Consider the following 17,347-nt stretch of genomic DNA (forward strand, 5'->3'; position numbering starts at 1 on the left):
ACACCATATTCTAAACAGTTTTTAGCAAGATTATTATGAAGATACGCTAAATGAAATTAATTAATAAACTTTTTAAAATGAGTTACTTATGTTTAAGTTTTTTATTTAAAACCAGTACCAAAACCAAACTTTTCAATAAGCTAAGGTTGTTTTCATTGTTTTATCAGAATATAGTTTGGGGGATTTATTAAACGCAGAATTTTTTTCTAAAGTAACATGGTAATATTAAACATAAAATTTTAGGTTTTATTAGATTGTGAAATAACAAAAATGTGCTTAGAAGAAAATGACTGGATTACTAATAAAGCAAAACAATTAATAGAAAAAGACATCTGGAAAGCAAAAAATTTTATAACAACTGCAAAAACACTCTGTGCTGACAATTTGAAACTTGAAGTAATTTGTTAATTAAATTTATAGTTTTTATGTATAAGTTTAAAACTAACTAAATTGTTTCTTAATTTTCAATTTTATATATAAGTAAAGAATCATTTGATAGCTTTATATCAATCAAGAATAAAAATAAACAGACTGTTTGTTCTACAATGGTTTCATTATGATTTTAGTAAGAAAACAAAAGAAAGTTTGGTTATGGTTAACTTTAGGTGAGCACCAATATCAAGCTGAAATTATAATACATTGATATCTTATTTAGTCATAATTTGAGGCTAAAAATTTTCCTTTTCTAAATACACAAATAAAATTAAACTATATATCATAAACTAATAAACCTAAATATTTAATTGTTTTTATTTTACAATATAATGTGATTATATCAATAAAATAATTTATATTGATTATGATGTTGTAAAATAAAATTTATTAAATACTTTAGTTTAAAATATATTAATTTAGTTCTTTCTATGTTTTTTTATAGCTTGTTTAAAACAAAGTATCATTTTTTTAGCCTAGAATTATGGTTAAATAAGACATCCAATGTATTATATTTTCAGTTTGATATTGGTGCTCACCTAAAGTTAATCATAACAGAAAGTTTTTAAATAGTTATATTTTCAGAAATATATTGCAAAAATAAGAAAGGTAAATTAAAGATTAAAATTTATAGTATTTAAATACTATTCCTTTTATAAATAATCTTTATAAACTAAATTAAATATATAGGTTAAGCAGCATTAAAAAATGTTATTACTTGATAAAACTCAGGTTTATTTGAAAATAAAGGCTTCAGTCTATATGTAGTTAAAATTTAATGCAGTCAACCAGATCTTTAAACTACTTAAAATAGTGACAGGTAACGTAAATAATTGGTACTCCAGTTTGCTATAAACAGGGTTGCCACAAAAAAACCTAGAATCCTGAAAAAACCTGGAATTTGATAATTTAAGCTAAAAAACCGGAATTTTAAACAGTTTTTACATGTTAAGTACTTAAAATAAGTTTTACACGAAAAATCTACCATATAGATAAACATTTTTGTCATCATCAAATTTTTTTTCATCAAAAAACACATTTCAAGCAGCTTTACAGTATCTTTTTAATGTTGTTATACTCTGGGTTTGTGTGCATCAGGTTAAATCAGGCAAAATAAGTTTTTTTTGAAAAAATTTAAAAACATCAGGCTAAATCAGTTTTTTATTTAAAAATTTGAGAATCTCAGTTTTTCTCAGTTCAAATGCTTGAAAATTCTTGATAAAAAAAAACTAAGAATTTTTTTCAAAGATCAAATTGAGATGTAAATTAAGTTATTAAAGACAAAATCAGTCATTATTTGTTAATGCAAATGCTTAAAAACATTTTGAGTTTTTAATAGAAATTTAAGTATCTTTTTTATCTTCTTTTGAGTAGATTATATAGGTCACAATTACGAAATTTTATTATGGATTATACAGTTTAAACATTACAGTTGGGGTGCACAATGATTCAAATTACCACTATTTAAATTCTGATTTTTGAAGAAAAACTGAATAATTTATTTAAATTTAAATTTTTGAATTTTTTTTCACCATCATGATTATAATAATCAGACTTATGTGTGCATTTTTTTCTAATTCAAACTATATGTCAAGATATAATTTGAAAACTTACAAAAAATAAATATTTTTAGTTTTCTCTTAATAAAGTTTTTATTATAAAAGTATTTTATAATTTTTTTTTTCATAATCATAATCTTTTTAATCAGATCTAGGTACCTATTTTTATTTTTCTAAACTTCATTTTATATTTAGATATATAGTTTATATAATCAAAAATTAAGAATTTGAATTGACCTAATTTGGATAATCAAGTTATGTAACCTAATAGTTAAATTAAAACAACTTAGCTGTTGGTTTGAATTTGTTTACATCAGCTATGTTTTATAAAGCTTAAGTAGTTTAACTGTTATATTTCCTAAATTTAAAACTCTATACCAAATACATAATAGACTAAAACTCATAGCAGTATATTAATAACATGTTTTACTGTTTGTTTATTAAAAGTTGTTGAAGTTATTAACAAGACTAACCCATTCTGAACACAGCAGCTACTTAATAGAGAGTTTATAACTAAGAATTTTTAGTCTTAATAAAAAATGAATACTGACAATTTTTTTTATCTTGGTTCAAAAATTTGTAACTAATAAAACATGCGTACTAAAATGTGTACTTAATTAAAATTGGTAGCATAAATGTGTACTTTTCAAAGCATGCGTACTAGAAATGAACATTAAAATGCGTATTTAATGAGAAGTGCATACTCTAAAAAAATACATAACAGGAAGGTGAACATCAGGCTAAATCGGTCAAAATTCTAAAAAATCAGGCTAATTTTTTTAAAATTTGTTCATGAACCCTGTATACTATTTAACACATTTTTAATCTTAGACTTAGCTCTAAACTAAAAATAGACCCAAAAAAAGTATTTTTAAAAACCTGGAAGAAATTTCTGAAATAAATTTGGCAAACCCTGTAGAGTTAGTATTTTGCTGGCTGCATTTGATATAAATAGCGGTGATTAGTGTAGTTAAAAATTTTTAATATAAAAACAAAAGAACTCTTTAAAAGTAAAGTTGATGTGAAATTTAAACTTACTACTAAAATTTCAATTTGACACAAAAAATCTATCATATAAATAAGATTTTTTTTGTCATCATCAAAATTTTTTTTTATTAAAAACACATTAAAAGTAACTTTACAGCATCTTTTAAAAGTTTTTGTACTATTTAACACCGTTTCTTTTATAGAAATTAACTTAAAACTAAAAGTAGACCCAAAAATGTTTACTTTTAAAAACCTGGAAAAAATTTGAAAAACCTGGAAAAAAATTTGAAAAAACGAGTGGCAACCCTGTTCTATAAACGCTTTTTGAACATTTATTTTGAAAGTTATTATGATGATTAGTTGTTGTGGAGTATCTTGCCAGACATAATTTTTTTTGCTTCAAATATACACCAGTTTTTACTGATTCACTGAGCACAAAATATGTACTTATTAAGTACTTATTTTTCAAAGTTTAACTCAAAATAATTTTAGACAATATGTAAGCAGGGTTGCCACAAGGTCAGGAAAGTCAGGAAAATAGGGTATTTTGAAAAAACGCAGGTTTTGTCAGATCAAATTTACAAAATTCCTTATTTTTCAAAACCTTCAAATGGTAAATAATTAATTAAAAGTCCTATAAAGTCAGACTACAGTTGCAAAATTTTCCCAAGAAATGTACAAAATTACCTTATTTCCAATGCTAATCTTATGAAATTTAATAAATTATCTTTTATTAAACTGCAAACATTTTCTATTAGCATATTGAACAACTCAGGGTTGCCACTTGGTCAGGAAATCAGGAAAAGTCAGGAAAGTTTTAAAAAATGACAAAAGTCAGGAAATGTCAGGAAAAAATGGGAGGTTTTGAAAAAAAGTCAGGAAATTTAATAAAAAAAAAGTCAGATTTTGTCAGTTTAAATTTACAAAATTCCTTCTTTTCCAAAGCCTTCAAATGGTAAAAATTGATTAAAAAACCTTTAAAATCAGAAAAAAATTCCAAAATTTTCCTAGAAATTTACAAAATTATTTAATTTCCAATACTTTCATCTAGTATAAATTAGTAGAATATCCTTAATAAAATTAAAAAAAATTTCTATTAACATATTGAACAAGTACCCTACTTGAACAAGTAGATTTTGTAAGTATTTTAGTATTGATGATCTGTAGCAAGGACATTTCCATAGTGAAACTGTGATATATACACAAAAGTTTATCTAGCATAGTTTTAGAATCAAAGTGTTTTTTGTTTAAGTAAATAATTGAGTTCTTTATAATTAAGCAGTTAGTTTAATATTTTGTGTAACAAACTGATGTGTATACTTTATCTCTTTATAATTTTTTCAAAATTATTTAAATTTATAAAATAAGTTATAAGAGAGGAATATGCCAAGATTAAGTTTACTTATTATTTGTATTTTTGAAGAACAACTTAAGTTTTTAAAATAAATAATAGTATATTTATTTGTTACAAATTTTATACTAAATGATAAGAGGTAATATTTTGTACTACAGATATAGTTTACTTTTTTATGTACTTTTTTACAGTTACCTAAGTATATTCTTTTTAGTTGATTTTTAGTTCAAGGATTTTATATTAAATAGTTTGGGTAGTATTTTATTAAACTAAGTGAACAATTTATATAAGTAAAGCATGTTTTAAGTAAATATTTATTATTATTAGATATTTATACCTTCTAGGTTAGGGGTGGGCAACGTTTTTAAATTAACGGGCCAGACGTGGAAAGAATCCTTTTACAAACGGAGCATTTTGAATTAGTGATTTACTGGATCCAGATACTGGATCCAGCCAAATAATGACTTTTTAGATCCAAATCCAACTGGATACTAATCTTAAGAAGTGATCCGGATCCGGTCCGATTTCAATATATATAGAAGTTTTGGATCCGTCCTAAATCTAATTTTATGGATACAGTTGATCTCTTTTTTGAATCCTTCAAATTTGAAGAATATTTATTAGGTCTGACAACATAAGATGTAGATTGAGACATGTCAGATGTTTAAATAATATCTAAAAATAGAATTAACAAAGGTACGTATGTAAAATATTGTACTTAAAAAACACTTTGCTTTGTGTAACTTGGCAAAAAGATATTCCAACTAAGTTAGAAAAATATTAGGACTAAATAATGAATTTATTAGTACACATTAATTTACAGAAGTCATTTTTTAGCATGTTTTTAGAATAAAATTTTTACAGTTTTGTTTTGTAAAAATATGATACAAAGTTTTATAAAAAGTTAGTAAAACATACCTTTTACGGGCCGGCATTTTCATTTGTGGGCCGGGTCCCATTTAAGTTTAAAGAACGGTCAGGGGCAGGTCATTTTCAATCTGCGGGCCGTATGTTGCGCACCCCTATTCTAGGTTGTTTTACAACTTTTAAGCTAAGTCTGACTAAAGTTTACTTTTTTAGTTAAATAAATAGCTTATTACTGGTGAAGAGTAAATTTATTTTTTGTATTACGGTGTTAGATTAGAATTATTTGTACAGAAAACTATTACTTTATGTATTGGGTTTTCAAACTCAGACTAATCATTTTTAGTTTTTAGATCAGTATTTCAGATTGTTTATTTAGATACAATTATGCTAGGAAATTTAAAAAAATGTGTTCTTTATTGTTTTAAGGTTTCAACTGTAAAAGTTGTTATTGTTTTAAGATTATAGTTGTGAAAGTTAGTTATTATTTTAAGGTTTTAATTGTAAAAGTTTCTTATATGTTGTTTTGTTTATTTAGATACATTTATGCTAGGAAATGCTAAAAAATGAGTCTTTTTTCAGACAAGCTGTGTTTTTAAGGTAATAATACAAGTATTTTGCTGATAAAGCTGTTTATTGCAAATACATCAATTATAAACAGATGGTTCAAGTGATGTAATGGAAGTTTGATGATTGAATTCAGCAAAAAAAAAAATATTTTAACCTGTATTAAAATTAGATTGAAAGCTTTATATAGTTTCAAGTGTTAGATTATGTATTTTAGAATAAATTTAAATTAAGAGTTTGATTTAGAAAAGTCAGGAAAAGTCAGGAAATTTTTCTCAGCTTAATCTGTGGTAACCATGACAACTACTCTACTTAAACAAGCATTTTTTTAATGCCTTTTTTTAGTATAGATGATCTTTGGCAAGGACACTTTCATGTATTTATAAGTTAGAAAATACAAGTATTTTGCTGATAAAGCTATTTATTGCAAATACATCAATCATACATAGCTGTTTCAAGTGATTTAATGGAAGTTAGATGATTGAATTCAGCAAAAACACTGTTGTTTTGACCTGTATAAAAATAAGATTGAAAGTTTTATATAGTTTCAAGTATTTGATTATGTATTTTAGAAACAGAATAAGTTTGAATTAAGAGTTTGATTAAAAAAAGTCAGGAAGAGTCAGGAAATTTTTCTCAGTTTGATCTGTGGCAACCCTGTGTAAGCTAATAAGTCAATTAAGCAACAAAAAAAAAGAAAGTGAATAATAAAAGATGGTTAATTTTCGAACTAAAGATGGTTTGTAAACAAATAAATTAAATAAGCTACAAAATTTAGAAATAAAACAATTATATAAAATATTATATTAATGTTTTAATTAGTTCTTTAAAATTTTAAAGTGAAAAAAAATAATGTTTAGTGTATATGTCGTTCAGTGTCTGCAATTTTCAAAATAATTAATTTATTATATAGTTTTTCTTTGTTATTTTAAATAAATTTGCACTTTTTTTTAGATTATGAAAGAAGATACTATAAGTCGTGTAACAATTTTTTTTTGAATCTTTTAGTCAGTTTTTTATATTAATTTTAAATTGAAACACTTTAATTTATTATGTCAAAAACTCAATTAATTTATTAATAAACTTTTTAATTAATTATAAAATTTTTGCTTGGTAAATAAGAACAATCGAACATGAAATTTATTTTGTAAATGTTTACTCAATTGACGAAAAAAGCAACCCAAATTAATTTAGTTAAAAAGCACATGCTTTTAATTTTTTACGGTTTTGTGTAAAAAAATAGATACAATTTAAGAGAAAATTTGCATTTAGTTATGAAATAATATAAAGATTTTAGTTAATTTAAAACTACTTAATTAATAAAATTTTTAAGCTAACTATACACTATAATATTAATAATTCAAACAAAAAACTCTCAAGCATAAATAATTGGAATGATAAATAGATTAAGTGGACGGGGTCAAAATTGCACAAGGTTACTAAATTGCACAAGGGGACAAAATTGCACAAGGGCACAAAGTTGCACGAAGACAGTTATGCACCAAGAGTCAATTTTGCACAAGTTACAATTTTGCACTGAGGGTCATTTTTGCACAAGAGTAAATAAAAACAGAAAAAAGAAAAAGAAAAAGAAGGATCTAGGGTTAGGAGTAACAATTATTATAAAAAAAAATACTAATATAAATTATTACAAAGAAAAACCAATCAAAGTTAAGGGTTAGGGGTAACAGTGATAGTAAAAAAAAAGTTACGACCAAGAGAAAAGGTTAGGGGTAACAGTGATAGTAAAAAAAAAAATATTAAAAAAACAAAATTCAACTAGTGCAAAAATGTTTGATATGCAAAATTGTCTGCTTGTGCCAAAGTGAATTTACTATCATTTCTAACTCGCTATCATTTCTAACCTGATCATTTCTAACCCGATCACTTCTAACTCGATCATTTCTAACCCGATCATTTCTAACCTGATCATTTCTAACCCGATCAATTCTAACCCAATCACTTCTAACCCGATCATTTCTAACCCGATCACTTCTAACCCAATCATATCTAACCTGATCATTTCTAACCCGATCATTTCTAACCCGATCATTTCTAACCCGATCGTTTCTAACCCAATCATATCTAACCCGATATTTATTTAGCCGATATGTATTAATATATTAATTTGTTAAATTTGTTATTTATTTAAGATAAGGTTTTGTGTTAAAAACAAATTTATCTCAACAAAATTGTTTTATTTAGATGTTTAGTTTATTTTGTTTAAAATAAAACCTAATGTTCAGATAGCTTTTGTTAAAATTTAATTGTTGATATTAATTCATTCGTTTATTGTTTTGACTCTAAGGCTTAAAATTGGATTATTAATTAAGTGTAGTTAATTAATTAAAAAAGCATTAGTAAAAGTATAAGTATTTGTATTCTAAAGATTAAATATTAAGTTTTGATAGTTGTCAATGTAAGGAATATATTGAGTATCGCAGCTGTTATAGTCTATTCTGTACTTTCTGTTGAAATGATTCTATATGGTTAATATATATTTTTAAGTGTAGAAACAAGATTGTCAATTTGCCTCCAAATTCAGGGAGAATTTATATGAAATACAACTTTTTAAAAATATTAATATCAGCGTTTATGAAACTTTAAATAATACAGTTAATAAAATTTAGTAATTGTAATTGTAATGGTAGTTTCATTTAAAATTAATATTATTAAATTCTAAGTTTTTTAAACGAAAGTGTATACTGTTTAATACAAAGCCAAAAGTAGAGGTAGAAGGTTTTTTAAATATTTAGATGTTGTCATTAACTTGAACTTTAATTTAATTTTAATTCTTAAATCAACTGGTAAATTGTATATAAAAATAAACTGTAATTAAGTTTTTTAATTATAATAAACTTAACTATGAAAGTTAAGTGTCGAAAACTTATTATTACGCATTTTTTCTGTTTCTTTTGAAATAAAACTTATGTAGGGCAAAATAAATTTACATTTTTCATAAAAAGTTAAAATTGCAAAAACACGATTATTCTCACGATTAATAATAGATATTTCTAAAATAATTTTCTTGATATCTTTTGAAAGTTATTGTTTTACAGTTTTTCAAAAACACAAAAACTTTAGATTACGTAGCGATCATTAAATATGAAATTATTAGATTAAACTATATAACTTAAAAACTTATAACAAAATAATAAAACCAGTTTGTATTGTGAAACCTATTATATAGGTTTAAACTTTTAATAAAGAAAAAACTCATCATATTTTTATAAATTTAGAGGTGCAAAAAACCACCGAGAATAAAGTTAATAGACTGCAAGCTGGCTTTACTGTAATGAATAAAAAATAAATATGTTTTGTGTAATAATCGTCTGGAAAAATATTTGATTAAAAGAAACAAAGAACTTAACGGAGTTTTTATAAATTTCTGCTCTTAATTATACTTAATTTAACTATAATTAATTTATTGTTTTATTTCAAAATGTTTTATTTTTAATACTTATTTTGTTTTTACTTAAGTTATTTCAACTGCTCATAATAAAGTAATTTTAAAGAAATGTTTGTCAATTAAAGTACTAATTTAAGTCGCAATTAAAACATAGGCGAGATTTAATTACCCTCGAACTTGTTATACAAATAAACTTGTCTGTTTAACTATTAGTATTAAACATTTTTTTTGTTCTAAAACTAAGTAGGAATTTATTAATGATGTGAAATCAAGACGGTCAATCGACATAACAACTTTTGCGGTTTAGTTATATAAAATAAGTGTTTTAATAGCTAGTTTCCATTAAAAACCATGCTTTTCCCTTTAATATAACAAAAGTTTTTAACTTCTCCTAATGTTTTTTTTTAAATTCCATTATCTTAATAGGCCTATGCAAGTTGCATAACAATTTGTATAAGTTATTAAAATGAAACTTAAAACTACCCTACTATAAAAGGTTAATACATTAGTAAGCAATAATAAAAATTCAGACTTTCAATGTAGTTTTTAAACCGTAATATAAAAGTTTTTGTATCTGGATATTACAAATGTAAGAGTTTACATTTAAAATTTGCTTAAGTTAAAACTATTGTAGTCACGTTAATTAAAATAAGATCCAACTAAAATATAATTATCACTGCTTTTTTTAAAATTCTACAAAGAAGAGTTCAAATTACTTTAAAGTAAACAATTTAGTTAATTGTATATGATTAACGAAAAACGTCTCTTAAAGTGTATTGAAAAAACAAAAAAAAAATAGAAAAAAACTAAAATTATGTATAGGATAAAAAATCAAAAAATGAGGTAATAAAAATATATTAAGATTATGTTAAGTTAATACTAAATTGAAATTTATATTTAAAATAATATTATGTAACACATTAAAATCATTATGTTTAAAGTAACTTAAAGTTTAATTTTTTATTATTATTTTAATAACTTCATTAAGACTAGTTTGTTTTTGCATGAAATCCAGATTAAAAAATAAAAACGTAACATAAATAAACGATCGGATTAGAAATGATCGGGCTAGAAGTGATCGGGTTAGAAATGATCGGGTTAGAAATGATCGGGTTTAACTGTGTTAGAAGTAATTGGGTTAGAAATGATCGGGTTAGAAGTGATCGGGTTAGAAGTGATCGGGTTAGAAATGATTAGATTCGAAATGATCGGGTTAGAAGTGATCAGGTTTGAAGTGATTGGGTTAGAAGTGATCGGGTTAGAAATGATCGGGTTAAAAGTGATCGGGTTAGAAGTGATCAGGTTAGAAGTGATCAGGTTAGAAGTGATCAGGTTAGAAGTGATCAGGTTAGAAGTGATCGGGTTAGAAGTGATCGGGTTAGAAATGATTGGGTTAGAAATGATAGTGGGTTAGAAATGATCGGCTCCCGCTAAAGTGACCCTTTGTGAAAAACTGTCTTTGTGCAATTTTATCCCCTTGTGCAAAAGTATCTTCTGCAATTTTATGCCCTTATGCATTTTAGTCCCCTAATGCAATTTTTTACGCTGTGAAAATTTGACAGCTACTAAGACTTAGTATCTAAAAGGCCAGAAAGAGACAAAGATCTGCTCAGACTTAAGTACTTTTTATAAAAATTGTATGTTATTAGACATGTTTTTTATAATAGTAGAGTTCTCACTTCATTTAATTGTTGACTATGAAAATTAGATTCTGACAATTATTAAATGCTAATAATAATTAGTTAAATTAAATGTTTAAAAATACTTGTTATTTTTGACTCAATAATGTTGTTCAATCAATACATACTACTAATACTATACTAGACTACACATGGGTAAATTTTGATAAATACAATCTTCCAAAATCTTCTTAAATATCAAACCAGTAAACAAATTTTACAGAGTTTTCAATTTCTTGATAAAATAGAAAAATTATGGTGCGTATTTTACTAACAGAAACTTTTTACAAAATTGTACATATCTCAAAAGTTGATTTAATCTTGTACGCTCTTAAACTCAACTTTTAAAACAATTAAAATTGTTGTTGAAAAATATAATTAAATTCAATTCTTTAGCTTTGTAATTTCTAATACTAAATATTTCATAAGTTCAGTGACATAAACTTAGTTCCAAACTATAAGGTAAAAAATAAATTAATTTCTTGTACAATACATATTGATTATTTTAAGATGTTTTCAACTTTTTCTTTTGAAAAGCTGTTTTGCAACCTAGTTTGTTTTGGTTGTTATTAGTACAATTCTAAAGCATTATTATTTAGTTCTTAGTGAACCATTAAGGCAACCATAAAACTGGTTCATATTTGAAGCAAAAAGGTTCATGTTTGACAAAACACCCATTGTTGTGCAAATATCTTTATGATTATGACTGTAAGGGTTCCTAGTGACAGCCAGTTACGGACAGCTTTAATGAAACTGCAGTGATTTCTTCACTAGGTTTGCTTTCCTTAGAGTATGGCATTGGAGCATCAGTTAAGCAGATTGACTTAATTAGTTTTATTGTTTTATTTATATTTTGAAAGGAAGTATCAATTTTTATAAGTTATTATTGTTTATTATGATTTTAAATGCAATTTTACCTATTTTTATACATCATTTTAAATAACATTTTTTATTGAAAGCTTGCTGTATTAAACATTTTTGTTGTAAATTATAGCCAGTAGTTCTTAATTTCAATTATAATTTATATTTTTTATAAAAATTGTTAGTTAAATTTATTCTATACACTACTAATTTATAATAAGTAAGTCTTCAAAAAGGAGCTTAAGAATTTAGAATAAGCAGTGTTGACACAAACTCAGAGTACTCAGGACAATTTTAAATTCTAGAAAATCTCAGGATTTTACTATTTTAACTTTTTTTTAAAACTCAGGATGACTTAAGGCAGTTTTGATTTTTTTATATAAGCCTCAAGATAGTTTTGAGGTTTTTTAAAAATCTCAGGATATATTTTTTCTAGATCTAGAATAAGATATAGTTGATCCTCTTACAATATTTTGTTATTTTATACCCCCGATTTTGTTCAAAAACATGGTTTTAATTGATTTTACAGACTTATTTAAACTTTTTCTTGGCCTTGCAGCCAGCTATTCACTACTAGAAAGAACATTTTAATTTTTGTTTTAAATCTGAGATTTATATTTATCATGATTTGAGTTTATATAAACAGAAACAGTTAGGATATATAAAGTTAACTATGCATTGTAAAGTTTTAATATACTTGAAAACTCTTGTAACTTAAATAGTTAAATAAAATTATATTTTTTTATATTTTCTCAATTCATAGATAAAGTTGTTTTTATTAGTGATAAATACTTGTTGTCAGTAAAAAGAATTTAACTATTTTTTATTAATATATAAAGTTAACTAACATGGTTAAATAAATTTATCCACACATTGTTTTTTAATCTCAATTGATGTAAAATTTTAATATTTAATCTTCGAAAATGGTATCCTTTCATAAGTTCATCTAATACAAAAGCATAACCATAAAACCTTCCTTTTAAATATTAACAATACAATTGAAATGATAAAAAAAGGAAGGTATAAGTAGTTAGCGCAAAAGGCGAAATTATTTTAAAAAGTTTTGAAAAAAAAAAACAGAATGACTCCGGGCAGTTTTTTTGACTCTTAGAATGGCAACCCTGTAGGCGGCTTTAAGCTATAAGTCCTTCAAATTTAACTGGATTTAGAAACACTGGGAACCAGTGGTTGCGGTTTTCAAAGTTATATACATAATTGGATAGATCTGGATTAAAAAAAAAACTTTTTTTTCTGCTCCTAAGTAATTAAGAAGATGTGTAAGCTTAAGTTTGACCGATTTTTAAAGTTATAATTTTTTAAGAAGTTTCTTTAAACTGATAAACTAGTTTAGTACTCAAATTAGGGTTGCTATTTAACCTGGAATCAACTTTATTGTTATTATTATTTTTTGCAAGTTTATGGTTCTATGCTAGACTTAGGTGCTGCTAACAAGTTAAATAAAACTATAGGCTTAAACCAAGTCCTACATCTAAATCAATATAGTTGATGAAAAAAACAATTTGTTTATAGTTTTTAATTACAGGTATTTTATTTAAATAAATTTTTAAAACTTTAACTGTGTTTTAATAAATATGGTAGTAGTTAGTAAAGATAAGTAATGATAAGTATTTATAAACAAATTCAAGTATATTAGTAATTAGTAATAATAAATAGTTTCAAGTATTTTAAAGTAGTAATATGTAATTTGGAGAGAATAGCCATAGCAGAATCCAACAGAGATAAATCATTTAATATAAAATCAGATCTTTGCCACCTTATGCCCTCAATTCAAATCGTTCTATTTAAAAACTTAGTTTTTATTGTATAAGTTGTGTTATTTGAATTGTGTTTGTGTTTTATATGTCTATATGCTTTTTACAGGGTTTCTGCGCGTCAGCCTAAGTCAGGCTAAACAGTTTTTTTGAAAAAAGTTAAAAAGCGTCAGGCTAAATCAGTTTTTTTATTTAAAAATTTGAGAATCTCATTTGTTCTCAGTTCAAATCTTTTTAAGATAAAATTTAAATATGAATTAATTTTAAATAAATAAAAAATTACTTATTAAAGACAAATTCAGTAAGTTTTTTTAAAATAAATGCTTAAAAGATTTTGTTGAATCTCTAAAAAATTAAAAAAATTTTCTTTTGAGTAGGTTATATACGTCATAATTATGAAAATTTATAAAAAAAATACAGTTTAAACATTACAGCTAAGTTCAGCAACTTAGCTGTTTGTTTGAATTTGTTTACACCAGCTATTTTTTCAGAGCTTAGTTGGTTGAACTGATAATTTCTAATTTAAGGGCTTTAACCAAATACTTTTTAGATTAAAACTCTTAGCAGTTTGTTCATATATTTTACTGTTTGTTTTAATTTATTAGAGATACTCACAACACTAAAACTTAGCTTTAAGATTTAAGTACTAAGTTTTGTTGGAGTACAAATTTAAAGTACAATACATTTTTCTTTACAAGAACAAAATATTAAAGGTTTTTTTTTAAATTTAAGTGTAAGGTTTTTAAATCTGATACGACATCAACAATCACTGTATTTATTTAGAGTTTAGGATTTATAATTATGTATCAATTTTAAGTATTAGTCAAAATACTATAATAAACATTTTTTACTCATTTTAATACTTGTGTAAGTGTTTCATTTTAAATTTCAATAAAACACGACAATGCACGTTGTTATATTATAAATCTTCTGGTTGTAATATTTTTACTTAGTGCTTAATTAAATTGAACAATTGTGTTTAGTAATATATATTAAATTTTTACACTAGAAATAGATTAGATATAACACTTATTTTAAAACTTATCACTGAATTTGTTATGTTAAGGGCAAAGGGGGGAGCAATCGCCTTTTTCACAATTTAGTCTAATTTTATTGAGTTGTAACTAAGCTATGAGTTACTTTTTGCAGATTTTTAAAGCTCAAAATAATTTTGAGATAAAGCTGGTTGAAGTCGGAGACTACAATAGTTCTAATCAAGACCCCCTAATACCTAAAATGACTTCTAAAGGGGATTTTCCTTACTTTGAAAATGTCAGGCTAAATTGGTCTATAGATAATAGATATAGTTATTTGCCTTAACTAAAAAAGAATGCTGAATTTACTCGGATGTAAAGAGCTAATTTAATAAGGTTTATGCAAATTATATATTTTATGGCAAGAGATTGCGACCTTTTCAAGCAGAAAATAAAATATTAAATTTCATATAACAATGTTAGTTATTTATACTGTTATTCAAAAACTTATTATGCGTGAAGAATATAAACAAAAACTAAAATGTTGCATATTCAAAAATTCAAGCATGTCAGAGTATAATTAGGTAAAATTGGTACTAGTTAAAAAAAAAACGAATTGAATTGATATAATGAGTCGAAGAAAAAAACTGAATTCAGAGCTTTTGTTTTAAATTATACCTTGAAATTTATTTAAATGAAATTAAGAGTTGTCTAAAATTTTGATTTTAAGCCAAAAGTCAACAAAACATTAATAAAACTCTAAGCATAAATCTATATGAAAGTAGATAAAAAACTTAAAAATTTTTTCAGATCTTGGAGTTCAAAATGGAGATGAACCTAGAAAATTGCATTGGTTGTTCAAAAATATTGGCACAAATGTTTGTGGATTTTTACTTATTTTTTTGTTACTTTTTTACTTATCTAAGTATATGTGGTAATTTTATAGTTGTTGTTAAAATTTCTGTATTTTAAAATCTAAAATTTGAATAGAAAGTTAATCCCAGAAGGATTATAGCTGCAAATAATTCTTTAATGTATGTAAAGATATATTTATTTCTTTATAAATGCTGTTAAGTGTTTTTATGTTTTTAAACTTTGTATGAGCTAGAAATTAGTATGATAGAATCATGTGGTTTATTAAAATCAGTAAAATAAGCATTTTTGTCAAAGGAGAGCATAGGGGTCCATAGTTTTTTTAAACAAAATAATGCTATTATTTGATAAATTTGATGAAAAAATTTATAACAAGATTATTTAATTTTGAAATATGACCAGTTAATATTAAGTATAAACGAATGGATTAGAACTTTTTATTACCAAAATGTTGGAATTTTGAAATAAACACTAACGTCTATCTCCCCTTTCCATTTTAGAATAACTTTCTTTAATTTTCAAGAAAATTTTATTTTTCAATACTGCAAACAACTTCTATAATCAAAAAAAAAGTTTATTTTTAATATTTAAGTTTTTAAAAACCAATTTGGAAATATGTTTTTTACAAGTCATCCATAATTAGTTAAAGATTAGACTGAGAAATTTTTTAAATGATTACTCAAAAAATGTAGAATAAGATAGTTTTAGCAAAATACTCTGTTTGCATTTTCAGTTTGAGCCTACCATAATGAACTTATAAAAGTAAAATTGTCTTAAAATGAAAATTAATCCCTACATTCCATTACATATGTTATGTTTGGTTCATTATACCACATGAGTTTAATAAAAAAAAAAAAATTAGACTAAAATCAAAAACTTGAAATAAAAGTATAGAAAAATATTATAGATTGTTAAAAACCGATTATTTTTTAAGGTATAACCAGTTTTAGATAAATTTTTATATCAAATTGAATCAACAAAAGGATATTTGAAAAATATAACAAAACACTCAAATAAATTTAAGAAAAAATGAAATGTGTTTTGCTTTATTTTCAAAATAAGTTATGCACCGTAAAAAAAGTTGATCAAAAAAAAAATATTTTGGCTGTTTTTAAATTGAAAAAGTATAATGTTTCTAAGTAATCAAGCTAGGGCCCTCATTTTTTTAGAAATTTTCTATACATGATTAAATTAATTTATTGTAGAAAAATGTAAAAAAGTTAGGGTAAAAAAGATCAACAAAGGTAAAAATGAAAGCATTTTTTTACTTCAAAAACAATAAAAAAAATTTTTCTTAGAAATAAATAAGACTAGTTAAAAATTTTACTTTAAAGTTTATATGATGAGATTATAAACTTCATAACTTCGAGAGTTGATAGATCTTCAATTATTTTTCTAATTTTTTATTTTTCCCTTTATAATACTAATATTTTGTCCAAATTTAAAATCTAGATTCTAGATAATGGGTTTGACAGCCTTAAAAATTAACAACACAAAATTGCTAAACCAAACCCATTTTGAAATCACTTCATGAAAAAATCTTTCATTTGACAGATTGGTTTATCAAGGTTATAAAAAAAAAAGAAGTATTTAAAAAACACAGATACTTGTTAATAGTCATTTAAATAAAAACTCACAAGTCACCACAGTTTTCCAACCTCCGCACTAAATCTCAAAAAAATTTTAACTTTTGAAAAAAAAGTAAATCTATTTGTAGCTTGATCAAAGTAGGACAAAAAGTGTTTATTTCCTCTATGACTTTAAACATCAAAAGCAATAAATATATGGTTGTCATACTTGTGGCAATAGGAGGGTCATCTAATTTTTACAGGTGTATTTTATTTTGTTTAACTATTATTTAAGTATCAAAAACTTTTTCTAACAAACTAAATTCAAAAAAACTTTATGATAATTAGCAATCAAAGTTTGTGAGTTCTATAGGTTACTTATGGATGGTACTAAAAATATTAGACGGGTTAAAAGATATATTTGGTCTAAATAGAGTTGGGTTTACAG

General features: G+C 24.3%; 1 protein-coding gene across 7 annotated transcripts in view; it reads left to right on the forward strand.

Moving 5' to 3' along the window:
* The first annotated feature begins 262 nt into the window (after positions 1-262).
* Positions 263-17,347, forward strand: part of LOC145849819 (integrator complex subunit 10-like) — a 47,355-nt gene continuing 30,270 nt past the window's right edge. For 3 of the 7 annotated variants that reach the window (XM_082954887.1, XM_082954890.1, XM_082954888.1), the window contains exons 1-2: positions 263-396; positions 15,269-15,336. In XM_082954887.1, the coding sequence (XP_082811013.1) occupies positions 271-396; positions 15,269-15,336 (194 nt within the window). In that variant the 5' untranslated portion in view covers positions 263-270. Of the gene's footprint in view, positions 397-7,295; positions 7,367-15,268; positions 15,337-17,347 lie in introns of those variants that run through there. The other 4 variants (XM_082954892.1, XM_082954893.1, XM_082954894.1 and 1 more) reach the window with 3 other exon arrangements.

This window comes from Thalia democratica, chromosome 2, assembly GCF_965202585.1.
Source record: "Thalia democratica chromosome 2, ktThaDemo2.hap1.1, whole genome shotgun sequence".
In the NCBI taxonomy this organism is placed as follows: Eukaryota; Metazoa; Chordata; class Thaliacea; order Salpida; family Salpidae; genus Thalia; species Thalia democratica.